General features: G+C 39.5%; 8 protein-coding genes across 10 annotated transcripts in view; 5 read left to right on the top strand and 3 right to left on the bottom strand.

The window, feature by feature from the left end:
- Positions 1–51: 51 nt before the first annotated feature.
- On the top strand, positions 52–4,350 carry LOC108603580 (spastin). Of its 2 annotated transcripts, XM_017992516.1 has the most exons (6): positions 52–999; positions 1,253–1,423; positions 1,586–1,822; positions 2,027–2,205; positions 2,262–2,514; positions 2,573–4,350. In XM_017992516.1, exons 1-6 carry the CDS (start codon positions 318–320, stop codon positions 3,316–3,318), a joined length of 2,268 nt encoding a protein of 755 aa, XP_017848005.1. In that variant the 5' UTR covers positions 52–317; the 3' UTR covers positions 3,319–4,350. The 2 variants fall into 2 exon arrangements, with proteins under 2 accessions (XP_017848005.1, XP_017848006.1); XM_017992517.1 differs by lacking the exon at positions 1,586–1,822.
- Positions 4,351–4,556: 206 nt separating this feature from the next.
- LOC108604367 (nucleolysin TIAR) lies at positions 4,557–7,093 on the bottom strand. The gene is made up of 4 exons (XM_017993808.1): positions 6,696–7,093; positions 5,683–6,624; positions 5,522–5,612; positions 4,557–5,452 (listed from the first exon to the last, which is right to left on the bottom strand). Exons 1-4 carry the CDS (start codon positions 6,921–6,923, stop codon positions 5,289–5,291), a joined length of 1,425 nt encoding a protein of 474 aa, XP_017849297.1. The 5' UTR covers positions 6,924–7,093; the 3' UTR covers positions 4,557–5,288.
- Positions 7,094–9,407: 2,314 nt separating this feature from the next.
- Positions 9,408–10,407, top strand: LOC108604059 (replication stress response regulator SDE2). Its single transcript, XM_017993322.1, has 2 exons — positions 9,408–9,627; positions 9,690–10,407. The coding sequence occupies exons 1-2, from the start codon at positions 9,529–9,531 to the stop codon at positions 10,344–10,346; spliced, it is 756 nt and encodes a 251-aa protein (XP_017848811.1). The 5' UTR covers positions 9,408–9,528; the 3' UTR covers positions 10,347–10,407.
- Positions 10,343–11,901, bottom strand: LOC108604058 (beclin-1-like protein). The gene is made up of 3 exons (XM_017993321.1): positions 11,692–11,901; positions 10,587–11,634; positions 10,343–10,521 (listed from the first exon to the last, which is right to left on the bottom strand). The coding sequence occupies exons 1-3, from the start codon at positions 11,804–11,806 to the stop codon at positions 10,416–10,418; spliced, it is 1,269 nt and encodes a 422-aa protein (XP_017848810.1). The 5' UTR covers positions 11,807–11,901; the 3' UTR covers positions 10,343–10,415.
- A 107-nt stretch (positions 11,902–12,008) lies between these two features.
- LOC108604057 (phosphatidylserine decarboxylase proenzyme, mitochondrial) lies at positions 12,009–14,240 on the top strand. Its single transcript, XM_017993320.1, has 2 exons — positions 12,009–12,223; positions 12,323–14,240. The coding sequence occupies exon 2, from the start codon at positions 12,707–12,709 to the stop codon at positions 14,015–14,017; it is 1,311 nt and encodes a 436-aa protein (XP_017848809.1). The 5' UTR covers positions 12,009–12,223; positions 12,323–12,706; the 3' UTR covers positions 14,018–14,240.
- Positions 14,241–15,107: 867 nt separating this feature from the next.
- LOC108604060 (rhodanese domain-containing protein CG4456) lies at positions 15,108–15,738 on the top strand. Its single transcript, XM_017993323.2, has one exon. It carries the CDS (start codon positions 15,152–15,154, stop codon positions 15,647–15,649), a length of 498 nt encoding a protein of 165 aa, XP_017848812.1. The 5' UTR covers positions 15,108–15,151; the 3' UTR covers positions 15,650–15,738.
- A 229-nt stretch (positions 15,739–15,967) lies between these two features.
- On the top strand, positions 15,968–20,456 carry LOC108604647 (structural maintenance of chromosomes protein 1A). The gene is made up of 10 exons (XM_017994197.1): positions 15,968–16,420; positions 16,509–16,657; positions 16,719–16,887; positions 16,941–17,963; positions 18,026–18,595; positions 18,654–18,909; positions 18,972–19,392; positions 19,449–19,952; positions 20,016–20,193; positions 20,260–20,456. The coding sequence occupies exons 1-10, from the start codon at positions 16,022–16,024 to the stop codon at positions 20,320–20,322; spliced, it is 3,732 nt and encodes a 1,243-aa protein (XP_017849686.1). The 5' UTR covers positions 15,968–16,021; the 3' UTR covers positions 20,323–20,456.
- Positions 20,457–20,810: 354 nt separating this feature from the next.
- LOC108603169 (eukaryotic translation initiation factor 4E type 2) overlaps positions 20,811–25,609 on the bottom strand; it is a 30,802-nt gene continuing 26,003 nt past the window's right edge. Inside the window, exons 3-4 of one of the 2 annotated variants that reach the window (XM_017991727.1) lie at positions 21,853–22,001; positions 20,811–21,652 (exon numbers count right to left, since the gene is read on the bottom strand). In XM_017991727.1, coding sequence (XP_017847216.1) covers positions 21,628–21,652; positions 21,853–22,001 — 174 coding nt within the window. In that variant the 3' untranslated portion in view covers positions 20,811–21,627. Of the gene's footprint in view, positions 21,653–21,679; positions 21,790–21,852; positions 22,002–25,609 lie in introns of those variants that run through there. The other variant, XM_017991726.1, reaches the window with a different exon arrangement.

Genomic DNA, 25,609 nt, shown 5'->3' with positions numbered 1-25,609 from the left:
GTAGAACTGTGCTGTTAAACGTCTTTTAACTCAATTGTTCAATAAATAAAATGAGCGACAGCAACAACAATTAGTAACTTAAAGCGCGCGCGTTGTGTGTTCCATTTCAGTTAATTTGCTTGCTGTCATTATTTAAACGAGAGTTCTCTTTGTGTCTCAGCTTTTCAACGTTCTGTGTGGTAGTAAGAGGAAACTAAAACTTCATTTGTGGGTGTTGCTGGTGGTGGGGGTGGTGGATGAGGGCAGAGTAAAGAGCGGAGCTATTGCGAAAACGAACACAGGCGTCAGCTTGCTGCGACGCAACGGAATCGATATCGATGGTACGCACCAAAAACCAATCGTCCTCCTCCAGCGCCAGCAGTAGCACCAAGTCGCCGGTCAAGATCAGCGCCAGCGTAGCGGGCGCTAGTCGCAGTCGCAGCTGCAGCGAAGCACATATTGATGACAGTAAATCCAGCCTAAAAGTCACGTCCAATCGACAGCGTTCAACAGCGGTCACAACAACAGCAATTTCAACGACGCCAGGGAGTTCGCCAGACGACGACACCACCGATGCGGATTTGACGCCAACTAGCGGTAGTTATCCGCGCAGTGGCGGCTCGGTGCACAAACAAAATCTTTACGTTGTTTCATTTCCCATAATATTCCTATTCAACGTATTGCGCTCGCTGATCTATCAGCTGTTTTGTATATTTCGCTACATTTACGGCGCGAGCACAAAGGTGATCTATCGCAGTCCGCATCGTCGTGACTGTAATATTGAAATTGTTGTGCAGAACTCCAAGGAGCAGCAACCGCTAAAACCTTTGGCGGATATTGAGCAGCAGGCGCTAGTATTGCCGCAACGTCAACGGCCCTTAGAGATGTCAAGTGGACGCGCTGGAAACAGTGGCTATTCGCCTGGACCAGGTGATCCCTTGCTGGCCAAGCAGAAGCATCATCATCGACGCGCCTTTGAGTATATTTCCAAGGCACTCAAAATCGACGAAGAAAACGAAGGTAAGTTTGGCTTTGACTGTATTCGTGTGTGCTTATATATGAGTGTCTGTATGTGTGTGTGTTTGTGTGTGTGTGGGGTTGATTGCCTTTGTGTCTGTGCCTGCTTTTGCACGCGCATTGTATGGCTGCTGGAGTGCTCGACATATGAGTCATCATGCAAACGGCGAGAATCAATAGCCCGCACTCCCACACTCTTCACACTTTGCACTCTCATTGCAAGTTCTCTTTTGTATTTCTTTGTTGTTGCTTTTAGGTCACAAGGAGCTGGCTATTGAGCTATATCGCAAAGGCATTAAGGAGCTGGAGGATGGCATTGCTGTGGACTGCTGGAGTGGTCGCGGCGAGGTCTGGGACCGTGCACAGCGATTGCATGATAAAATGCAAACGAATCTCTCCATGGCACGAGATCGCCTGCACTTTCTCGGTGAGTGCAGCTCAATGGTTCTTTAAGTGTAGTGTAATATTTTGATTTCATTTGTATTTCTTTTGTTTATATTTTGCACGTTTGTTTGTTGCACTCTTTTCGGTTTTGTTTTGTTCTACATACGCGCCCCATTTTCCCCCACATTTTCAATAAACTGCGCAGCGTTGCGTGAGGAAGATTTGCAAATGCAACGACTGTCGCTCAAAGAGCAAAAGCAGAAACAACAGCAGCAGCAGCAGCAACAACAACAACAACAAAAGCAGCCACAGCTTAAAGATAAGCAACCCATGCTGCTTGGCACTACAGAGGCGTCAAAGCTTAGACTACGCAGCAGCGGCTATGGACCAAAGCCCATCAGCAACGCAAGCAGCAGCACATCAGCTAAAGCCCCGCCAGCGGGTAAGTGCCACTTCGTGTTAACACAGCCACTTGCAGCACGCGCAGCAGTTCAACAAACAATCTTAATCCTATCCAGCACCTGCATCCGCATGCATGTATAATTCTTTGGTTTATTTATTATTTTCATTTGCATTTTATTTCAATTAATTGCTAAGCAAATTGGAAAGTCGTTGCTTTATAATCTTATGTTCAATTTTACTGCAGCTTCTGGACGTAAGTTAACCATTGGCAACAAGCGTCCCGGCAATCTGGCTGTGGCTAACAAGTCGCAAACGCTGCCACGTAATCTAGGCTCCAAAACTAGCTCCACAGTGGGTGCCGCCGCCTTGCAACGTCAGCCTGGCAAGACAGCAGCCACGCCGCCTGCTGTGCGACGTCAATTTGTAAGTATTGTTTGCTGCACATCTTAGAGCTTCCATTCATCTCTATCGATTCATAGTCTTCTGGTCGCAATACGCCACCGCAACGATCACGTACGCCTATAAATAATAATGCGGCTGGTGGCAGTGGCGCCAGCACGCCGCTGGTGAGTGTGAAGGGTGTGGAGCAGAAGCTGGTGCAGCTTATACTCGATGAGATTGTTGAGGGTGGCGCCAAGGTTGAGTGGTCTGACATTGCTGGCCAGGATGTGGCCAAGCAGGCGCTACAGGAAATGGTTATACTGCCATCCGTGCGTCCCGAGCTCTTTACGGGTAAGCCAAAACAAGCCAGAGAATCGTTTCGAAAATAATATTTATGCTTGAATTTAAGGACTGCGCGCACCCGCCAAGGGACTGCTGCTGTTTGGCCCGCCTGGCAATGGCAAAACGCTGCTGGCACGCGCCGTTGCCACCGAATGCAGCGCCACATTTCTAAACATCTCGGCGGCGTCGCTTACCAGCAAATATGTGGGCGATGGCGAAAAGCTGGTGCGTGCTCTCTTTGCTGTGGCACGGCACATGCAGCCCTCGATTATATTTATAGATGAGGTAGACTCTCTGCTTTCTGAGCGCAGCAGCAATGAGCATGAGGCCTCGCGTCGCTTAAAGACCGAATTTCTTGTTGAATTTGATGGTCTGCCAGGCAATCCGGACGGCGATCGCATAGTCGTGCTGGCAGCGACTAATCGTCCCAAGGAATTGGATGATGCTGCTCTGCGTCGCTTTACCAAACGAGTCTACGTCACACTGCCCGATGCGATAACGCGGGAGCTGCTGCTAAATCGCTTGCTGCAGAAGCAAGGAAGTCCGCTGGATACGGCTGCACTGGCACGTTTGGCCAGCATTACGGATGGCTATTCGGGCTCCGATCTAACGGCGCTGGCTAAGGATGCCGCACTCGAGCCCATACGCGAACTTAATGTGGAGCAAGTCAAGTGTCTGGACATTAGTGCCATGCGTCCCATTACAGAGCAAGATTTTCATAATTCGCTTAAGCGCATACGCCGCTCAGTGGCACCAGAAAGCCTTAACTCGTACGAGAAGTGGGCACAGGAATATGGCGACATCACTATTTAGTTTAATACTTTGTTTCACCCACCCGAAAGAAAAATACACAAACGATGCACCCACTTGCCCAGCGCGGCCCCCTTGTCCACGGAGCACGCTTCTATGTGAGTGTTGGAATTTATATATTGTTTTTTTCTTGGTACTGCGACTTTAGTTTTTCATCGTTGACTCGTATTTTTATTTAATGAAGAGTTACGCTTTTATTCTTGTAGTTCTTAACTGTATCACAAAAATTCCATTGCTGTGTTCTCGTTCTGTCTATTTACGTATATTTAAGAACATTGTATGAATTAATTCCAAGTTTTTTTTCGGCTAAATTTAAGTGATTAGCTCACGAAAGATTGTCACATATAAATTGTACACATTTATTATAAAACTTATCATGTATTTTCTCTTTAAGTTTTGTTCATAAAGTTGTAAGAATTTTGTTCGTTATTTTAGTAAAACTTTAAACTTTAAAATGTTTCTAAGCGCTTTTTTGTAGTACAATACATTCCAAACTTGTTAATGTAAGTTATTTCTTATACTTCCATAGCTGTATACGTAAAATCAAAAACATTTATCTTTGAACTTGTTTCTGTTGTAAACTCAATGCCATTCACACAACCACCACCACCATAATCATAATGAATTGTTTTAGAAAACAAACCCCATCTAATTACCATGTAATCATAGCCATTAAGCATAGTTGTAAGAGAAAAGTGCAGCAGCAGCATAATATACATACATATATAATTTTAGTGCGCGCTCTCAACATCAACTAGTTTTTAGTTCCTCAAAGTATCTGTTGTACAATATATCAACAGCTGGTTGTCCATAGGCGTTTGTTAAATATCAGAAGGAGCCAACACACACAAATACATGTTTAAATGCATCTAGCGCTTATTATTTATAGCAACGTTTCCTCTATTATTGTACGTAGCGTAATTGCTATTGATGCTAGTATATTTAACAGCTTTAACTTACCTTGGTTTGTTCCTGCTAACAAACTAATAATTCACAAATACCCAAAAAAAAAAATATACAAAGATGAACTCTAAATAAAACCTTATTCAAATAATAATTTTACAAGACTTTTCTTTAGCTGAATAAATTTTATTTAATCTAGTTAAGTCACTGTTTAGTATTGGTTCAATATAAACTTAATCGAACTATTGACTGAAACTAACTTTCACTACTGTTTAATTCATTTTTGGCAAATTTCTATTTGTTTTTCAAAAGGAATAAAACCATAATTTTATCTGTTGTTTTGTATATTTTTTTGTTTCTTTATTTTACATTTTACATACATAATTCACATATCGCAAATATGAATTTACATATGTTTCGCATTTACAATCGCTTATGCACTATATTTGTTTATTTTTTTTTTTTATCATTTACTTTCGGCCTGTCTAGTGTTTGTCGCTGCATATCTTGGCTATTCTCACTGTTGATTTATCTTTTGTATATTCAACATGTTTCATCATCAAAAATCCACAACAATTACAATTTGTTTTGTCACGTCGCGATATTGTTTTATTCAAATTTGTTTTTGAATAATTGCTGTTTTATTAATTTTAATTACTTATTTGCTTTTGCTTGCTTTTTGTTGTTTTCGATTCGTGTATACGCCTATATCTGACTTATATTAGAAATCATTAAATTATTTTAACATGTACTTAGATTGGATTAGATTGTTACAGCTACCCGCCCGTCGCCCAGAGCTTCAGAGCGCCGCCGCTGGCGCTGCGAGCGGTTCAACTTATAGTTTAACGCTGTGCTTCGACCAACTGCTGCTTGCTTACCTCAACGCACACACACACACGCTCACCCACACCTCAGTTGTTGATGTTCTTGATGTTACCGAGCACATGTCTGAAAAGTTGATGATGATTTGGATGTAATATTGGTGTTAGACGTTGTTGCGGATGCAAGCGTTGGCTGCAGCGGCTGCCTGCTGGTAGCAGTCGGCGTCGAAGCAGGCGTCACATCTCTGCTCATTGGGTTTGATATTGTGGCATCGCAGCGCTGTACATCATCTGGGGGGCAAGTGAACCATTCGCAGCAGCGGCTGCATTTGCCGCTGCCGTTACTCCCGGCACCACAGTGGCGCCTGGCACACCCCAAGCCATATTCGGTGGCATAACACGATAGCCGGCAGCTAAAAAAAATATTTCAATTAAATATCTCGTCTGCCTTTTCAAATTCAAATGTGAGATCAGCTACTTACGCACGCCTCCCGCCTGTTGAGCACTGGTGGTGTAGGCATAGGGATAGTAGCCCTGCTGCATGTATTGTGTCTGCATTTGGGCTGGATAGCTCTGTGGTAACAAAGGGTTGCATAAATTAGTTAACTTGCGGCGCCTTGCGGACTGATGTCAGTGCACTTACTGCTTGTGGATACCAGTAGCCCATTTGTTGATATGCTGCCGCATAGGGATACTGTGCTTGGGCTGCTGCCGTGGCAGCTGCTATCTGTTGGGGTGTCATCACTTGGCCAGGTAACGCGCCTCCAGCGGCGGCAGCAAGTTGTTGCTGTGTCATCATCTGGCCCGGCATGCCGGCGGCACCAGCTGCGGCCGCAGCATTTGCAGCTGCCACAGCGGCTACATTGGCTGCTGCAGCGGCGGCAGCATTAATATTATTTGCAGAGTTATCGCCGCCATTCTCCTTGCCCCAGAAGCACTTGACCATATTGCCATGGACTTCACTCATGTGCGTGTGTTCAATGGCGCGTGCCGCCGCCTCCTTTGTGACAAACTTGATGAACGCAAAGCCCTTGTCCTTGAAGACGCGCACATCTTGAATGGGACCGAACTGCATGAAGTGCTTGTGCATCAGTTCGTCGCTAATAACATTTGGCGGAAAGCCGCCACAGTAGACGGTGGTATTAGTGGGGCTCGACTGATTGTAGACCTCTTCAAAAGTGTGTCGTTGATTGCTCTTGATGCCATTGCCAGCACCACCAATACCGCCGGGCATACCGCCCATGCCGCCACCTTGTCCACCAGCCTTATTCGACTCTCTCGGCGGCGGCAGCTTGCGCGTTGACCAATTCGTGCGTATTGAACGCGAGCCAATCCACTGGCCATTCATGGTCTGAATTGCATTCTCGGCCTCGGCCTTCTTCACAAAGGAGACAAAGGCATACCCCTTAGACTTCATGGTCTGTGGATCACGCACAATGCGACAATTTGATATTTCACCAAATGGTGCGAATGCCTCACGCAGGGTCTCCGTCTCAATTTCCGGACTTAGATCACCCACAAATATATGATGATGCGCGCTAATGTCTGTCTTGGGCGTGTTACCCGGACTAGTGGCCCAGTTGACCTGCGCAAATGATGAATAAGCAAGTGAGTTACAAATTGTAGACTATTTTCGAATATTTTAACTATATATACCTTGATTTCCTTGTCGAGAAAGACGCGTTTGTTCATGGCCGTCAATGCAGTGCTCGCTGCCTGATAGCTTGAATATTCGATGAAAGCATAAGGATCGTTGCCTGGCTCTCTGATAATTTTACAACTTTTTATCTGGCCCATTTTGCTAAAGAGTGCCACAAGCAGATCCTCCGACACGGATCCATCCAGATTGCCCACGTACAACGTTTTTGGCTGTGATTCGTCCATTTTGTTGAACAACTTACTACTTGACTACGAAGTTAGCTGATTGCTAAATATAAATATCTATGTCACTGCAGTCAAACTCTAACTACTATACTCATCAAATACAAAAATAAACTTATGATCTTGTTTAAAAGAAGCTGCCTGCCAATATTCTATATAAGTAATTTATTTTGATATTGTTGTTTGTTAATAAATGCAATGAAAGCACATTTACTTTGTTGTAAAATATACAAAAATTGTATATTTATTGCTATATATCATTTAATTAGCATACCTATTAGCTCAAAATTTTCAATACTCTTCAACTAAATTGGTTTGCTCTTTTATATAAATATATATTAACGTACTCTATATATTTAGCGCTAATTCTAGTAAATCTTTTTGCTTAACGCTGAGGTTCGTCAGTTTATTGCTTTCACTTTCGCTGTGGTTGTTGCTGTTTGTTATGTCTGTTTGATCTCACTAATAAGTTTCACATATGTTTTTTTATAACTCTAACTAAGCACTAATGGAGTGTTTTGGAATAGTTGAAATTACTTTCTTGCTTTTTCGTATATTTATAACTTTCTTGTTGCTCTTGTTCTCGTCCCACGCGGACCAAGTTAAAATTTTTGTAATTTTTCATACACATTTATCACACGTTTATCAATCTCAATATTTGTGTGCATGTCCTTGCATCCGTTTGTATTGTAGAAAAAAATGTTGGATTCTCTGGGGTTTTATATACATATATATACACATATATCAACTGGATTCCAGCTCATTTCTGGTACAAAAATTTAGCTTGGCTTATCTACTAGTTCGCCAATTTATTAGATGGATTCTCGGTTAAACACTGGAATCACTGTAAAACAAGAGCAAGAAATAAATCAAATTAGCATAAGCATTAAATAAATTGAGCATTATTAAGTAGGTGCGCGCATGCATAAGGCCAATAGCACATGATTGAATTACATACACATGTACTTACATACATACATAGTATGTATGTATGAATGTATATTCCCTATGGGTGGAATTAGAAAAGCAAATGTGATATGGGCTTGGGTACACAGGCAGGCAGGCAACGCGTACCAGTTTTGAAACAAAGACAACAGCGGTAGCAGATGCAAAACAGGGCCACCAAAAGCAGCAAAAAAAGATGCAACGCTTTTAACAATTTATTTCTTTATTTATATCGATCAAATGTCACCAAGCGAAATAATTAAGTTTACCAATTACTTGTAACACATTTTTTATATTTCTTAATTTTTTTTGTAACTTTTATTTGGAATAAAGAACATTCCCTCTCTAACTCACACACACGCACGCACACATGCACTCAGGCGGGCCGCATAGAAAACGAGTGCGAAAGAAAGAACGAAAATCAACTAGCAGATGAATGACCATCGATAACAAAATACATAATGGCAAGAAAACATGGAGAACGAGGAAGATTGGCGAAACAGAAACCGGCCAACAAAAATGCACACAACGCTTACATTTGTTTAATTTGCAATTTAATATTACTTTGTCTTAATTTGCAAACGAAATGGCGCATAAACTTGATTTTGTTTTCATGAGCGACGCAACCAAAAGTCGGCGAAAGAAAAATTGAGCGTTAGACAAGGGAGGGAAAGCAAAAGAGGCGAGCCTCTTCTCTTGACTTTTACGTTTAACATTAAATTCAACATTCGCATTTTGAACTAAGATATATGTATATATTGTGAATTGAACTGTGGATTTTACATTGCTTTCGTTATTCTTTTTCGCTAGCAAAACGCAATTTTTTTGTATTCGCGCTGTTTTTTTTTTTTTTATTACGCACATACATATGCATATATTGTGAGTGTGTGTGTGTGTGTATATTTGTATGTATGTTTCTTGTTCAATTTTCTGCTGCCATCTTTTATGCTATGCGTTGTTCGATTTGCTGTTTTACCCCTCCTTCTCTTTGAACGTAAAACGAATGTAGCAAGCTAGAATTATCATTAACACAACAACTACCACCGCCGCTTTCATTGCCGTTCTCTCCCCGCTGTATATTGCTTTCAGATTTAATTTCCAAAAATTCACTTTTTTTGTATTTAATAGCGCTGTCTGTGACGTGGCTGCGGCGGTTAATATACCGCATATAATTTACTCAGCGCTTATTTAGCACATATCACACGTTAATAGTATGTGGCCGCTACCGGTTTTTGTTAATTTTCACTTATTTCGCTTTGTAAAATTGTTAAAATAATTCGATAAACGCGTCGCCAAATTTTACCTTTCGTCTTCTAAAATGCGAACTAATTAAATGAGCACTTTGTTTGCGAGAGAGCGTGCTGCCAACTCGGCGCGAATGAATTGTTGCAATGGCGGCAATTGTGCGAGTTGTCTTAAAATGATTGAGTAACAAGAATTTTATGTCTGAATTTACAAGTTCACGAAAATTAAAATATTATGAATCAAGAATTTATAGTAATCAACAATTTTTGAGACTATTTTAGCATATTCTACAATAAAACAAAAAGAGTGGCAACACTTCCAAACGTTTGCATCACGGCTTTCTCTGTCTAGCATACATATGTACGTACAAAGAGAGCAAAGAGGAATACGCAAAAAAGTACAATAAACGAAAGCCAAAATGGTGATTAATATTTTTATAAACAATAAACGGTTAATTACTGTCAATACCAGTACAATACAATATGCACAAATTTGCGAACATATCGAAAAGGCAACAGTAAGTATACATAAAATTATAGTTTGAGGCTGAGTTGCTTAATAAACGTTTATTTTTTATAGCAATTGCAAACTGACGATTACTACCTCACAAGCAATGGCAAGCGTTTTGATGGAGACATAGCAGATCAGCATGAACTGCATAATATCCATTGTATATTGCGCCAGGTTGGTGGCAAAGGTGGATTTGGATCAATGCTACGCGCCATTGGTGCACAGATTGAAAAGACCACAAACCGCGAGGCTTGTCGCGATTTGAGCGGACGACGCTTGCGTGACATAAACGAGGAGAAACGCTTGAGGGCTTGGCTGGATAAGCAAGGCGAACGTGAACGCGAGGCAGAGGAACGCAAGAAACGGAAAATTGAAAAACTCTTGGCAACGCCAAAGCATGAATTCAAAGATGATCAATATGAAGAGGCACGTGCGAAGCTCACTGAAAAAGTGAATGATGCATTAGAAGAGGGCCTGAAGCAGGCCGAGGAAGCCAAGATTAGTGCAACAGATGACAAGAAGACAGATGTGGATGCTTGCGGCGCAACCAGCAGCAAGGCAGACCTGGGATGTAAAAGAAAAAGCGGCACTAAGGACAAAGCGAAGGCCAATAAAAAGAAAAAGGGTGCACTCTGGATTGGCGATGACATTTCCGGCAGCGATTCTGACGACTCTGATGACAGCGAAGACGAAGCTATTGCAAGCAAAAAGGCAATTAAAATTTAAGTTTTATTGGTTATAAATTAAGCGCTAATTAATGTAAGTAAGTAAATAAATAAACTTTGATTGGCTAACTCATTGGGTTATAAATTGAGAAGAGACCCAAGCTAGACCCCACTTCAAATTCGTTAGCATGAATTTTAAGGCTTTCGTCCACTGTTCCTCTGAATTGAATTGTATTCTGCAAGAATAAAATTTGAAGAAAATAGTAAGTTATGTTAAATAAGTTTCTTTTAGCTCACATACTTAATTGAGTAGGAATTTCCTGTGGCGGAATCTATTAGTTTGCCCTTTTCCATTTTATAAGGCAACAAAAACTTTGTATCACGCTTCTCTACCTCTTTCTGAAACTGTGTTAAGCAGTCCAGGAACGCAACCATGGCCGCATCAAACTTGGTGTCCCAAAAGAACTTGAATCCTCCACTGCCATAAAGCGGCAGTTCACGATTGTCCCCCAGCACCTCAACGTAGGAATGATTACCGAATGGCACAACGCGATAGCGTTCAAAAGTTAGACCTATTTTACGCGCCAGCGCTGAAAGCAATAAAACTGTTTGTCCCCATGCAGCATTTATTTCGGACCAGTCGACAGAGACCGACGGTAGCCGACCCAAACGAAAGTTGTTAATGGTACCAAAGTGTCCTGCATGCCAGATGTGAAATGTAACATTGAATATGTTTGTGTCGCGCAGCTTATCCAGCTGTTGTTTTGAATACGCAATCTGACACTCTAGGCTGCGTTTATCGTCCTCGGTTAGCATAAGCTCACGACGATGCTTGGTGTACTCGCGCCAGTAGCTTTCCTCCTGCTCGTGCAGCTTTTCCTTTTCTGTTTCTTCCTGCTCTATGGCATGATTTAGCCCCTCTTCTTCGGCCTTTAGATTCGCCAGTTCAGTAAGCAGTTGCTTTTCGCTTTGCTTGAGCTCTTCCAGTTCTTTGTCCAGTGCATCGACATTGGGACCTTCTTGTTGTCGCTCTAGCTCATTCAGATATGTCTTGTAAACATGCCATTCGTCTTCTGCAATGCGCAATTCTCTATCCATAATCTCAAGCATAGAATCAGCACACTCTTCGCACAAAGGATGATCAATCTCTGAATTTGAGGATAAGCAGTCAAACAGCTCTGCTTTGAGCTTGAAGGCTGCGCTCAATTTTTTGTTATCCCGTCCATCGGACACCAACATAAATCCCGTGCCATTGATAGAGTCTGTCAGCCTATATGGTGGCACAAATTGGTCAAAACTATTGGCATCTTGCGGATTAATTGTATTAACATTTCCACCATAAATGGGCACTACAACAAATAATTAGACATTATATTTAAAGTTTCTTATGGTCGTGGAATACAGACGTGAAAGCTCTGCCATTGCGTGCACACTAATCTTCTCCAGATGCTCGTCCAGCACTATAGGTTGCAAGCACCGCTGACAGGCGAATGAGATCGCCTGTTTCGCAGGCTCTGTCATGGTGTGTCTTTGTGTGTATCCTATTGCAACTTGTAAAATAAAATTGTAATAAAATGCACAATGTACATAGTAGAGAAACACAAAATAATCAATCAGCTGTTAGCAGTGTTGCCACCCTAACGCATGAAAGCTACGGCGCAGTTAGTTAACCCCGAAAAAAAACCAAAACAAAAACTTAAGCATTTCCCAATTTACAAAGAGGCCAAAACAAATGCGTGATAACTTAACCAAAGAACCTGTTTTCGTTTTTTGTGGTCCATTAAAAAAGAGATTCGACAACCTTGAACACTCGCTGTTGACACTTACTACAAACAAACAGAGAAGCGAACGACAAAATAAACATTGATAAGACATAATAAGAATAAGAGGCCAGCGCAGAGAGCTCTTAGTGTGTCTGTGTTGTTGTTATTCACATTGGTGAGTAAAACACATTGCGACTTAGTCGCAATGGCGCCCACAACAACATGAAATCTTTAGCTCTATCTTTGCCTTCAACGCATTTGTCGCACTTTTCAGCGTATCAGTCGTCGACAAGCAGTGCTACCAAACGGAAGTTCATTTCATCAACGCTTCTATTTAGGGGACACCACGTGCGCTAGAACATAGAGTTTTCTGACAGAAAGTCTGCAAATTGATGCTATATGCGCATGATTCCAGATTTCAATAATACGCTATTTGGTGTTAATTTAATTTTTTACACAAAGGGGACACACGCTCCATATAGAAATTACGCTAGCGAGAGCAACGAACGCATAGGCGCTAATACGTAATCAGCAGAGACTGCGACAGCGACGGCGACTGCGGCGGCGTGGGCGCAACAGTAAGCGACGCAGCGGAAAGCACTAGAAAAGAGAAAATTCAACTATTACTACAACAACAACAAAAGCTACATTATCAACAATGGTTTCATATTTTGTGCCGCGCAGCCGTGTTCTGCTTAAGGCTGGCAACATACGCAAAGCAGTACAGGAGCAGCAGCCTGCTAAGCATATGCAACAAAATGGCAGCTGGCCAGTGTTACGCCATTTTCGCCAACTACCCACAAACGCCGCCTCAAATGGCTCCTCGTCGGCAGCTGCAAAGGCAACTCTGCAGAATCTCAAAGAGCAAAAGCAGCTGCAAATGAGACGCAATATGCTGCAGCGTTGGACCGGCTTTCTGTTGCGTTGGGCGCCAATGGGCCTGTGTGTATTTGGTGCCATAGAATGGCAATTACATAAAATGCGGTGCGAACGTGACGGAGCACCACGCACTGCTTCAGAATTCCAATCAAAGATTTACTGCTCGCTGCCGCTGCGCATCATAAGCCGCTGCTGGGGTTGGCTGGCCTCGTGCTACATGCCAAACACACTGCGACCCTACATCTACGGCTGGTACTCGAATATGTTTGATGTTAATCTAAACGAGGCCTTATACCCAGACTTTAATCACTACAACAGTCTACAGCAATTCTTTACGCGACCCTTAAGAGAGGGCGTGCGAATCATAGACGCAAAGGCGCCGCTCGTATCTCCCGCCGACGGAAAGGTGCTGCACTTTGGTAGCGCCACCGATCATCTTATCGAGCAAGTAAAAGGCGTAGATTATAGCATTGAGGATTTCTTGGGACCGCTGCAGACGGTCGAGCAAGCAAATGCTTCAATCAGCTATGCCCAGGCGCTCAAAGAAAAGCGCGACGGCTCCACGGATCTGTATCAGTGTGTCATTTATCTAGCGCCTGGCGACTATCATCGCTTTCACTCACCCGCTGCCTGGCAGCCACAGGTGCGCCGTCATTTCTCTGGCGAGCTGCTTTCGGTCAGCCCGAAGGTGGCCAGCTGGCTGCCCGGGCTCTTCTGCCTGAACGAGCGTGTGCTTTATATGGGCAAGTGGCAGCATGGTTTCTTTAGTTACACTGCCGTTGGTGCTACCAATGTGGGCTCCGTTGAAATTTTTATGGACTCTGAACTAAAAACTAACCGCTGGAACGGCTTAAATGTCGGCGCACATCCACCAAGCACTTATGAATATGATGAGCTCGATTTAATCACAAAGCAATCGGATGATAAACAGGTGCCAAAGTTTGTCAAAGGCGATCTTATTGGACAGTTTAATATGGGCAGCACCATCGTGCTGTTGTTCGAGGCGCCAAAGAACTTCAAATTCGACATTGCCGCTGGCCAGAAGATACGCGTCGGCGAATCCCTAGGACACATTGCAGAGCACAACTGACAAATTCCTATAAAGGCACCCAATTGTGATGAGCCTGCAAAGTCTTTATATTTAGATGCCATACATCTCCTGCAAACATACGAATGCTCAACATGGATATTTAATGAATTTCAAAGATGTTCATCATGAATTGGAGTATTGTATTTAACTCTGTATGTGTGTATTTTGTTAGTTAAAGCTTTTTGTACCTCAGAAACGAATTGTATTTGCAATTGTAATAGTATACGTATATTTTTATTAATAAATATGATTTGCATTAAAAAAAAAAAAAGAACCTTTTATGTTGTTTACTAAAAAGTAGATCCAGCGACAAACATAATTATATATTCCATTTACTGATTATGCAAGCTGTTTACCAGCAAAAGAAGCATGTAGATTAGATTTCCATACAATCCGGTTTCCTAAAAACTATTCAAGCCACGCGCCTTATGACGTTTTAGAGTAAAGAATACAAACAAACATATTTACATGGTATTATCAGTTAAGGGGTGATAGGTCCATGGGAAAAACAGTTTAATCCGAATTGATGTCTTTAATGTTCTGATAAGAAATCGTTGTTTCTAATTGAAAATTTATACCACGATAACAACATATTGTTTACATGTACATATGTATGGCTTTTATCAATATTCGCAACAGCAGAGAAAGTCAAGAGTTTTGTTCTTCGCAAATGTTCTCTTATCAGCTATGTCAAAAGTATTAAGTCTATTTGCCTGAGTATATAATTGAATCCGGGATCGCTACTTTATTAAGTGTTTTATTGAATTAATCAAGCCAAGCCGTTGTATATACAGTCACATATATGTACATATATGTATATGCATATCATGAGATTTTAACTTGATTGAGACTTTGCCTTGACATAGACATACACATAGGCACACTTCACGAATTCGTCGGATGTTAATTCTAGAACATGGCAACAGTTTTAATAGTTTCTGCTTATCTCACTATTTTTTCAAATTAAAATGGACACGCGCCCACAGACAAATCAAAATACGGCAACCCCAAGAACATCAGCTGATGGCCACCGACTCGATACATTCTTGCCGATAAGAAGTCAACAAGAGAATCGAATTTTTTGACATCGTTGTTTATATAATAAGGTTTTGTTATTGCTTATACAATTTGAAAATGCTTTCAAGATTCTGTCCGCTTGTTTATAGAGCAACATGCTCTACCTTGTTCCGTTTACAACCCGTAATTAAATGTAATCTGCCAAGTGTGCAGAGCCTTTCGTTTGAAGCAACAAAACGCTTTTGCAGTAACAACAAGACTGGGACCATTGGCATAGTAGATTATAGCGTTGTCAAGGAAATTCAAAATCATCCAGAAAAGCTGCTCATAGATGTGCGTGATCCTGACGAGCTTAAGGAGACTGGTCAAATTCCTTCGAGTATAAACATTCCGGTGGCTGATGTTGGCAAGGAGCTATGTATCAGCGACAAACAATTTCGCTTAAAATATGGACGTGAGAAGCCAAATGCAAACACAGAGATTATATTCCACTGCAAGATAGGCAGACGCAGCTTAAAAGCCGCGGAGGCTGCCTCTGCTCTTGGCTTCACCAATGTGAAAAGTTACGAAGGCTCATGGACAGACTGGGCCAAGCGTGAAGGACTGCCTAAATAAATACTCAATCTCGGGAGTATAAACACATTATTGTTTTTGAATCTAATTCAGTTGGCATTAATATAAATAAAAAACTTTTTATTGGCACCAGGTGCAATAGCTTTCGTTTCCGCCTAACTCACTAGTCCTATAAAACAAAACACTGACATTTCTTTTGTTTTTGTTTACATTCGTATTCGCTTGGAGTAATCGATGACGACAAACAGACTGAGGTTTGTCTGTGATGGATGACCGATACATTTTCGTATTCATTTTTCAACACTGACTGAAATCGTTGTGAATGGCAACGTATAGAAGAAGCTTGGCGAAAAAACAGCAAGACGCTAAAATAGTTTTGTTTTCGTTTCCGTTTTTGTATAGTGCATTAATATAATGGCTGAAGATGATGAGGAAGTTGCACACAGAGCGGTGGGATCGGCAGTGCGTAAGGCAGAAGACGAAACCGCCTTTCTTGAATACATAGAAATGGAGAACTTCAAGTCTTACCGTGGTCACATTGTTGTGGGTCCTTTGAAGCAATTTAATGCCGTTATTGGGCCTAATGGCTCCGGCAAATCAAACTTTATGGACGCCATTAGTTTTGTAATGGGCGAAAAGACTTCAAGCCTGCGTGTAAAACGTTTAAACGATCTCATACATGGCTCCTCTATTGGAAAGCCAGTGGCGCGAAGTTGCTATGTGACTGCTAAATTTATTCTGGATGGTCAAAAGCATATGGATTTTCAGCGGGCTGTTATTAGCGGTTCTTCCGAGTATCGAATCAACAACGAGGTACATTATAAACAACAGCTAACCTTGCTCTTACCTGCCTAAGCCCACTGTATGTAATGCACTGTTATAATGTATATATATATTGCAGAGTGTCTCGAGCAATACGTACCTGAATAAGTTGGAGAAACTGGGCATCAATGTCAAAGCAAAAAACTTCTTAGTTTTCCAAGGTGCCGTGGAAAATATAGCCATGAAAACGCCCAAAGAGCGAACTGCACTGTTTGAGGAAATTAGTGGGTAAGGTTAAGATAAATAGCTTATTATTAATTTATGTATATTAACAAAAAACTGCTTATAGATCGGGTCTGCTGAAGGATGACTACAATCGCCTGAAACAGGAAATGATTGTCGCAGAGGAAGAGACGCAGTTTACGTATCAAAAGAAGAAGGGTATTGCTGCCGAACGTAAAGAGGCAAAGCACGAGAAAATGGAAGCTGAGCGCTACACTCGTCTACAGGCTGAATATGTAAGCATTTTTAAGTTTTTGATGACAATTGTATTCATTTAGTTTCTTTGTAGAATGAGAAACAAGTAGAATATCAATTGTTCCGCCTATTTCACGTTGAAAAAGACATACAAAAGTACGTTGCCGACCTGGAGGTAAAGCAGCAAGAGCTGAAAGCAGTGGAACAGCGAAAAGAATCAGCTGACGAAGTGCTGCGCGAAAAGAAAAAGGATGCTGGTAAAATATCACGAGACTTGGCAAAAATAGAGCAGGAAATACGCGAATTTGAAACACAACTTAACAAACGACGGCCGCTTTACATTAAAGCCAAGGAAAAGGTAACGCATTGCAAGAAGAAGCTGGTATCATTGCAAAAGACTCTAGAGACGGCTCGTGAGGCGGACAATGCGCATCAGCAGGATATACAGAAATTAGAAAAGCAATTGAATGATGTGGAAGTTCTTAAAAAGCGCTTTGAGGATGAAATTGAAAATGAATCTCAGCGGCGTGGCAAAAGTGTCAACATGGAGGAGGGACTTGTGCAGGAATATGATCGACTGAAGCAGGAAGCTGAGGCCACCGCTACACAATACCGCTCCGAGTTGGATTCTGTAAATCGCGAGCAAAAATCCGAGCAAGATACGCTGGATGGTGAAACAAATCGACGAGCTTCTGTGGAGGAATCCTATAAGAAGCTATCACTACAGCGTGACGAGGCCGTTAAGCGGCGTGATAAGCTCATGGATCACATTAAGTCATCGCAGGCAGCGCTGGAAGAGCAGAATCGCATTAAGGACGAGTTGCGTCGCGATGTGGGCAGCTCAAAGGAGAAAATTGCTGAGAAGCAGCGTGAGCTGGAGAATGTACGCGATCAGCTGGGAGATGCCAAAAGCGACAAGCACGAAGATGCGCGGCGCAAAAAGAAACAAGAAGTGGTAGAGCTTTTCAAAAAACAGGTGCCGGGCGTCTACGATCGCATGATCAACATGTGTCAGCCCACGCACAAACGTTACAACGTGGCCGTCACCAAAGTGCTAGGCAAATTCATGGAAGCCATCATTGTGGACACTGAGAAAACCGCGCGTCATTGTATTCAGGTAAATATAAATGTTGAATGTTATGTATAACCGAATTACTAAACCTTTTTTTTTTTTTGCAGATACTGAAGGAGCAAATGCTGGAAGTGGAGACATTTCTGCCACTTGACTATTTGCAGGTGAAGCCGCTAAAGGAGCGTTTGCGCAACATAGACGAGCCGCGTAATGTGCGCCTGGTATTCGATGTGCTCAAATTCGAGCCACCGGAGATTGAGCGCGCTGTCTTGTTTGCCACTGGCAATGCTCTGGTTTGCGAGACACCTGAGGACGCCATGAAGGTGGCCTATGAAACCGATCGGTCGCGTTATGATGCCTTGGCACTGGATGGCACCTTTTACCAAAAGTCTGGCCTTATCTCCGGCGGTAGTCATGATTTGGCACGTAAGGCTAAACGATGGGACGAGAAGCATATGGCACAGCTAAAGATGCAGAAAGAGCGCCTCAACGAAGAGCTCAAGGAGCTGGTTAAAAAGTCGCGCAAGCAGAGTGAATTGGCCACTGTTGAGTCGCAAATAAAGGGCTTGGAAAATCGACTCAAGTACAGCATGGTGGATTTGGAATCTTCAAAAAAATCCATCAGCCAATACGACAGTCAATTGGAGCTGGTGCAGGAACAGTTGGATGAATGTGTAGTGAGTAACTGTGTATATGGTTTCTATATTTATGTTACAAAATAATGCTCTTATCTAGCCTAAAATAACTGAAATTGAGCGCCGCATGCAAGAACGGGAGGAGCAAATACAGGAAATAAAGGAGAATATGAACAATGTGGAGGATAAGGTATTTGCAGCCTTCTGTACTCGCCTGGGCGTGAAAAATATTCGTCAGTATGAAGAGCGTGAGCTGGTTATGCAACAGGAGCGCGCACGCAAGCGCGCCGAGTTCGAGCAGCAGATCGATGATATAAATACACAGCTAGATTTTGAGAAACAGAAGGATACGCGCAGTGAGTTTGTAATTGTTTAGCCAAGATATACTTCGTGTATAATGTTGTATTCATTTTTGCAGAGAATGTGGAGCGATGGGAACGCAGCGTACAGGATGAAGAAGATATGCTGGAGGGCTTAAAGGCGGCCGAAGCGCGCTATCTAAAAGAAATGGACGAGGAGAAGGAGAAAATGGAAAAGTTTAAGCAGGAGAAACAAGCTAAGAAGCAAGCTGTTGATGACATGGAAGAGGAAATATCTAAGGCACGTCGCGATGTTGCTAACTTGGCCAAGGAAATTCACAATGTGGGCAGCCAAATGTCATCGGTTGAGTCGAAAATCGAAGCGAAGAAAAACGAGCGACAAAACATTTTGTTGCAAGCCAAAACAGATTGCATTGTGGTTCCATTGTTGCGTGGCACGCTAGACGATGCAGTACGTCAAAGTGAAACGGACAGTATTGAGCCCTCCACATCTGCAACATCCGCTATGAGCGAAAATCCGTAAGTAATTATTGCTATTGCAGGCAAACATACTAATCTGCAACTATTAACCCTAGCATTGAGGTGGACTATCGCTCGTTGCCACGTGAACTTTGCAAGTTAAAAGACGACTCTGCCTTCAAGAAGACCAATGAGCAGCTACAAAAGGATCTGCAAGCCAAGTTGGACATTCTGGAGCGCATACAAACACCCAATATGAAAGCCATGCAAAAATTGGATCTGGTTACGGAAAAAGTGCAGTCGACCAATGAGGAATTTGAAAATGCGCGAAAAAAGGCCAAGAAAGCTAAAGCTGCATTTGAAAAGGTTAAGAATGAGCGCTCAGCAAGATTTGTGCAATGTTGCCAGCACATTTCCGATGCTATTGATGGCATTTACAAAAAACTGGCGCGCAACGAAGCCGCCCAAGCTTATATAGGACCAGATAATCCCGAGGAACCCTATCTTGATGGCATCAATTACAATTGTGTAGCGCCTGGCAAACGTTTCCAGCCCATGAGCAACCTAAGTGGTGGCGAGAAAACCATTGCTGCTCTTGCATTGCTTTTCTCTACGCACAGGTAGGTCGCATAAGCAAAATTTACATGTTCAAAGCTAACAGCTGTCTGCTTTTGATTCTGCAGTTATCATCCGGCACCGTTTTTTGTGCTTGACGAGATTGATGCTGCCCTGGACAACACAAACATTGGCAAAGTTGCCTCATATATAAGGGATCATACTACAAATTTACAGACAATTGTCATATCATTGAAGGAGGAATTCTATGGACATGCTGATGCTTTAGTGGGCATTACACCTGCTGTAAATAATAACGCATATACACCTGGCATGCAATTGTTATTAATGAAGTTTGTTTACTCTTTTTAGGAAGGCGATTGTCTCATATCTAATGTCTATATAGTTGATCTGACCTGCTTCGAAGACAAATAAAGTGACAATTAGAGCATAAGTTTTACTTTAGAATGCAGCACAATGTTTCCATAAGATTAAAATTCATATTAATATGCTGAAGCTGAACCACCCCTCGGTTCCTTGTAATGGGAACACAATTAAGTTAAAACAAAAATTTTATTTAAAATAAATTCTGAAACATTAATTATATTTTTTATTAGGCTTCTGTGGTATTGGTTGTACTGTTCTTGGAAGTAGGCTTGTGTAGTGAGGGAAAATGGTATCTGCAGTGTATTTGCTCGCGAATTAGAAGCTTAATTCACCCAAATGAAAATCGGTTGATTTTCAGAGCATCCAGCAGAATATATTAACAATTTTTTAGTTGCCTTCTAATTTGCGAGCGTCCATTGTCCATGTATGTATGTATATTTATGTGTTGATGTGCATATGCTATACATACATACTATTTACATAAATATATATAAGTATGCAAAACAACTGGGTTTTTTTTCGTTTCAATAGTTTGTTTTTCTTATTTCTCTTTTTTTTCATGTAAAAACTTGTATTTCTTGCAGAACAAAAACAATTTGATTATTCATTTTCTCTTTATAATAATAATGCTTAAATAATCATATCAAACAGATAATACTAGTGAACCACTAGCTGACTGGTGGCGTTAACTGGCAGATGTTGAAGTGCCTCCTGGTTATACATATTAAGTGTATTTTTAAATGTGAACTACTTGACAGGTTAGCTGATTAAAATTGTATAATCAAAAGAAGGAGAGCAGCAACTGTGGAAGTTAGTTTTTAAGGCGTCTGATTGTTATTAATATATATTACATAGTATAATAGTTGCAACGTTGAATATAAATTTAACTTTGATTGTAAAAAGTTTGTGTTTGAAAATTTTATATGCAGTAATGAACTTTAAATTGGGAATGGCTAATGTAAGCTTTATACATACACACTAAAATATTTATGGCGTTTCATATATATACAGCACACTTTGTAAAATGTATACAAATACAAAGATTTGTCCTAAATATATTGTATGTATGCTTGCTCGTTTTATTGTTAGCTTGGTGTTTCGATTGGCCTGGGGGGGATGGGTAATTCTAAAAAGTCTTTAATGGTTCGTACATAGTTAATATTCTCAAATATCATCATCATTAAGAGCGGCTGCCTTCCTAGTGTTATTTATGCTATTGCCGTTGTGTAAATTGTGCTGTTGAGTCTGTTCTGTGGTTGATTCTGCGTTATCCTTGCTCCAACTGCTAGTGTCTAAGTCATCTGTTTGCTGAATTATTGTTTTTGTTTTGTGTTTGTAGTAATTAGCTGAATTTCAGCTTTTCAACGCGCCTTTATTACTGCAAAATAATAGAAATATGTATTTGATTATTAGCAATGTGACTGTTGTTGACAACGATGTCAACGATATCGTGAACTCTTTGCATGCTTGCATCGAACTTGATTAGACTTAAGCAAGCGATAATGTCTACGGGGCCTAAGCAGGATGCAGGCCTGTTTAGAAACGAATAATGATGTTAGCTCAAAAGCAATTACTTACATTGAAACGTATTTAAGGCTATCACAGTGTATCTTATACTCCATTGCCGTGGTCAGAGGTATATTTAATATCCTGCGTAACGTATCACGTATACGCGTTGTACTGGTCATGTCAGTGGCAGTCCGATTCCATACTGATAAGCTATCCTCCTGTTTAAATTGAATGAAATAAAAATATGAGTTAAATGTGCAAAGTATATATACTAAATAATGAGATCATTTATTCAGCCAAACCTGTAAGCCATATGCAATGTCATTAATATTGTAAGAAAACATTTGTTCGTGCTCTTTTGTTTAATAATTTTTATTTCTCAATCAATGTAAGTAAATCATTTCATGTTTGATCAGTTGAAATGTGAACAAACAAAATATGTACGCATAAATAATACATTTATAAAACAACATATACTTCGATTTAACCCAAAAGGCGAAACGATTACTTTTACATTAAAATTTCTCTGCTGCGGTTTTCGTCATTTTGTTATCGCTTCTCGCAATTGAAATTTTCTTGTCTCGTTTCATGACTTTCTTTTAGCTGTTGTTTTTAGTTTTTTTTCTTTCGTCTTTTTACTTTGTATAATTATGCATGTATATAAGACTAACACTTAATTGTAATGTTTATTTGTTACTTTTTTTTAATAAATAACTAAATGTTCTAAAGAGGGGAAAAATATATATATGTGTATATATGCACGTATTTATGTAGATGCATGTTGTTTGAAGTTTAACACGGCTCATTTGACTTTTCAAATATATGTATATATATTTAATTTTATATAGATATATACATATATGTATATGGGTGTATATTTGCATTATTTTATTAAACATTTGTAACAATGAGTATTTGTTCAAAAACTTGACTTAAACCGTATTTTTTGTTTTGTATTAATAGTTTTATATGTTTTTGCGTTTTTTGTTGTAATAAGTACAGTTTTAAAGTTAGTTTTTGTATTTTATTTTTATTTATTATAAGTACTTTTTGATTCCATTTTATAGCTTTGGGTATGGTGTTAGAAATAATTTGAAATTTTGGTTTTTAATATTATTTTCTTTTTTTTTTTGTGTGAGTGCAGGCAACTAAATGATTTTCATTCGCTTTAAATCAGTTAAGATTTATAAATATATATGTAAGTAATGTTATAAGTATCGTATTATTTATATATATATATTATGGGGTGTGTGTTGTTTTAAACGCGTTTTAAATTGCCATAATTTTTAGAAATTTAAGTTACACGTTTAGCTGTTAGTTTAGGTTGTCGGTAAGTTGTGCATATAATTTTCATAAATACAAAACTATATTTTTTATATAATAATTACTTTCTTTTCATTTGATTTTTCTATGTTTTATTAGTGTCATTTTGTGATTGTTGCATAAATGTTGAAATAATCTATATATATATATTATTTATGTGACTTGCACCAAGTGTTTGCTTGAGTGTTATTTGTTGTGTTTGTTGGTGTGTGTGTGTGTTCTCTATGGGCATGGTTCTTTCAAATTTTGTTTACTTTAAATGCTTTTCAATATATGGACTACTCCATTCAGCTGATCCCATTTAAGCGCTAAACATTATATTATTATTATTATGATTATTATAATTTTATTTTTATTGCCGTCGTTTTATATTTTGCCGTTTGCTGATTGCTGTCAAAATGCTTCAAATGCTTCGATATGCCTGGAATTATTGTTGGAGTAACTGTTCCCAATGCCACTACGCGTTGCAAAGCATTGGGCGAACACATTCATCATTATCAATTATTATCAACATTATATAACCATGTTAAGTATGCGTCGCGTCTGTGTATAAGCTTCTTGTAGTCATGTGTGTCTGTGTATTAGTATTAGAGTGTGTGTATCTGTGTGTGAGTGTGTAAAGTTACTTTGCATGCCAAACACAAAGAGCGGAGCAGAGCAAAGCTAAGCCAAGATTAACAGCAATTAGTTCAAATGAACTCGTTCATTACATTTATGCAGCGCGGATGAGCTGAGCTCATCTTTGCGTTGAAAATTGAATTGAGCGAAGCTCTATATCGCCCTCAACTGCTGCAAGGCTTAGGCTTAAGGCTTAAGTTGGCAATGCTCTTGCTCTTGGGTGTGCATTAGGTCCGCAAGCTGCAAGCTGAGGAACAGACTTTGCGGATCAGCAGGACTTGTAGTAAAGCAGTTCATACATCTATTGTGGTTCGATTCAATTGGTTTTGGGCATTTGTTCAATGCACCTAGTTAATTTGTTAAATTTGTATATTTGTTGAATTTAATTCAATTTTAAAGTACACATTCTACGAGTTTGAAACAAATTACTATTTTGCAGTTTGCTGAAACTCGTTTTCTCTATGCACTATGTTTTCCTTTTTGTTATTTATTATATAATTTAATGCATATAAATTGGGAAACTATGCAACTATATTTATAGTATTAAAATTCTAAATTTTATTAATTGAACTTTGCGCTTAATATGTTTTTTTTTTTTTTAATTTTGTTTCTTTATTTGTGTGTGTAAAAAGTTTGTTAGTTTTCTATATTTTTTTACAAAATGCGTTTTATTTTAACGAAATAAAAACACAACAGCAGAAAATATTTTACAAAATAATTTACTTATATTTGACATATTTATTGCAAATCAATAACAAAAAACTTATAGTAAAACTTATGTATTGGGTTTTCGGATGATTTTGAGCGTGGCCAAAAGTGACAGAAACAAAGATGTTTAGAAACTTTAAGGAAATCGTTAGAAAGTGTGAATTGATTTTCGTTTAATTTTAAGATGGAAGAAATGCGATTTACATACCTAAAACAAAAAAAACTTAACAAGAGAAAAACAAATTTTGTAAGCTTGATTACATTATATGTTACAAAAGTTAAGACTATTGTAAGGAAATTGTTTATAGTGACAGTATTAACAGTAAAGATTACGATATATACTTGTATACGTATAACACTGACATTTGAATAGAGAAGTTATTTATATAGGACGAGAAGAATAACACACAGACACAGATAGTTAACAAAACTGGTAAAATATTATGCAAAAATAACTTTTGACGCTATTTGTTCTCTTTTGTTTTTACACACATATATTTTGTTAACGTATTTGATCTATAAATATATTTCATATTTCATATAAATGTTATCTAGTTAGATTCGCACAACATTTACATTTGCATGTATATATAGATTTAAATATATATATAGCAAGCTAAATTTGGAAAAATTTACAATCTCTAGTTAGTACGAATTAAAGAGTGTTTTTAATCAATAATGAATGTCTGTATATAATTGTTCTGCTTGTTTTGTTTATACGCAACAGTTGCTTTCTCAATTTTTAATTTTCAAGTAGAAAAACGCATTCATTTTTTGTTTTTTTTTTTTTTTGTTAGTGTATGTGTATACAGTAGAGTGTTCTTTATTCGTTTTGTTTTTAAGATTATATAAGGAATTAAATGTAATTCAAAAAATCTACTTAATGAAATTTGTATTTGCTCTTTTTAGTTTTTGTTTGCTTTTATTTTATGCTTGTTTATCGCTTTTATCAGTTGTTGGTTAACATGTTGTTTAAAGTTATGTTTTGTTTACTAACTTTAGTTTAATATATATATATTTATTTTTTATTGTTTTATGTAGTTTATATATGTATAACATCACATTATAATAATTACTAATAATTAGCTTTAATTTAATTTTCTTGCATCATCATTTGTGTTTTGTTTTCGTCAATGCAATGAATGCTTGACACACAAATACTAAATATTGTAATAAA

This window comes from Drosophila busckii, chromosome 3R, assembly GCF_011750605.1.
Source record: "Drosophila busckii strain San Diego stock center, stock number 13000-0081.31 chromosome 3R, ASM1175060v1, whole genome shotgun sequence".
NCBI classification, from domain to species: Eukaryota; Metazoa; Arthropoda; class Insecta; order Diptera; family Drosophilidae; genus Drosophila; species Drosophila busckii.
Note: the sequence above shows the minus strand (reverse complement) of the source record. Positions and strands in the feature narration are given on the sequence as shown.

Excerpts from the sequence above, each read along its gene's own strand:
- LOC108603580 (XM_017992516.1), top strand. The coding sequence starts at position 318 with ATGGTACGCACCAAAAACCAATCGTCCTCCTCCAGCGCCAGCAGTAGC. Across the intron at positions 1,000-1,252 it reads AATCGACGAAGAAAACGAAG|GTCACAAGGAGCTGGCTATT; the intron begins GTAAGTTTGGCT and ends TGTTGCTTTTAG. Across the intron at positions 1,823-2,026 it reads AGCTAAAGCCCCGCCAGCGG|CTTCTGGACGTAAGTTAACC; the intron begins GTAAGTGCCACT and ends ATTTTACTGCAG.
- LOC108604367 (XM_017993808.1), bottom strand. The coding sequence starts at position 6,923 with ATGGACGAATCACAGCCAAAAACGTTGTACGTGGGCAATCTGGATGGA. Across the intron at positions 6,625-6,695 it reads TTCTCGACAAGGAAATCAAG|GTCAACTGGGCCACTAGTCC; the intron begins GTATATATAGTT and ends TCATTTGCGCAG. Across the intron at positions 5,613-5,682 it reads GCTACTGGTATCCACAAGCA|AGCTATCCAGCCCAAATGCA; the intron begins GTAAGTGCACTG and ends TTGTTACCACAG.
- LOC108604059 (XM_017993322.1), top strand. The coding sequence starts at position 9,529 with ATGGTGATTAATATTTTTATAAACAATAAACGGTTAATTACTGTCAAT. Across the intron at positions 9,628-9,689 it reads AACATATCGAAAAGGCAACA|CAATTGCAAACTGACGATTA; the intron begins GTAAGTATACAT and ends TATTTTTTATAG.
- LOC108604058 (XM_017993321.1), bottom strand. The coding sequence starts at position 11,806 with ATGACAGAGCCTGCGAAACAGGCGATCTCATTCGCCTGTCAGCGGTGC. Across the intron at positions 11,635-11,691 it reads CGCAATGGCAGAGCTTTCAC|TGCCCATTTATGGTGGAAAT; the intron begins GTCTGTATTCCA and ends TATTTGTTGTAG. Across the intron at positions 10,522-10,586 it reads GGAAATTCCTACTCAATTAA|AATACAATTCAATTCAGAGG; the intron begins GTATGTGAGCTA and ends TTATTCTTGCAG.
- LOC108604057 (XM_017993320.1), top strand. The coding sequence starts at position 12,707 with ATGGTTTCATATTTTGTGCCGCGCAGCCGTGTTCTGCTTAAGGCTGGC.
- LOC108604060 (XM_017993323.2), top strand. The coding sequence starts at position 15,152 with ATGCTTTCAAGATTCTGTCCGCTTGTTTATAGAGCAACATGCTCTACC.
- LOC108604647 (XM_017994197.1), top strand. The coding sequence starts at position 16,022 with ATGGCTGAAGATGATGAGGAAGTTGCACACAGAGCGGTGGGATCGGCA. Across the intron at positions 17,964-18,025 it reads CCGCGCGTCATTGTATTCAG|ATACTGAAGGAGCAAATGCT; the intron begins GTAAATATAAAT and ends TTTTTTTTGCAG. Across the intron at positions 18,910-18,971 it reads GAAACAGAAGGATACGCGCA|AGAATGTGGAGCGATGGGAA; the intron begins GTGAGTTTGTAA and ends TCATTTTTGCAG.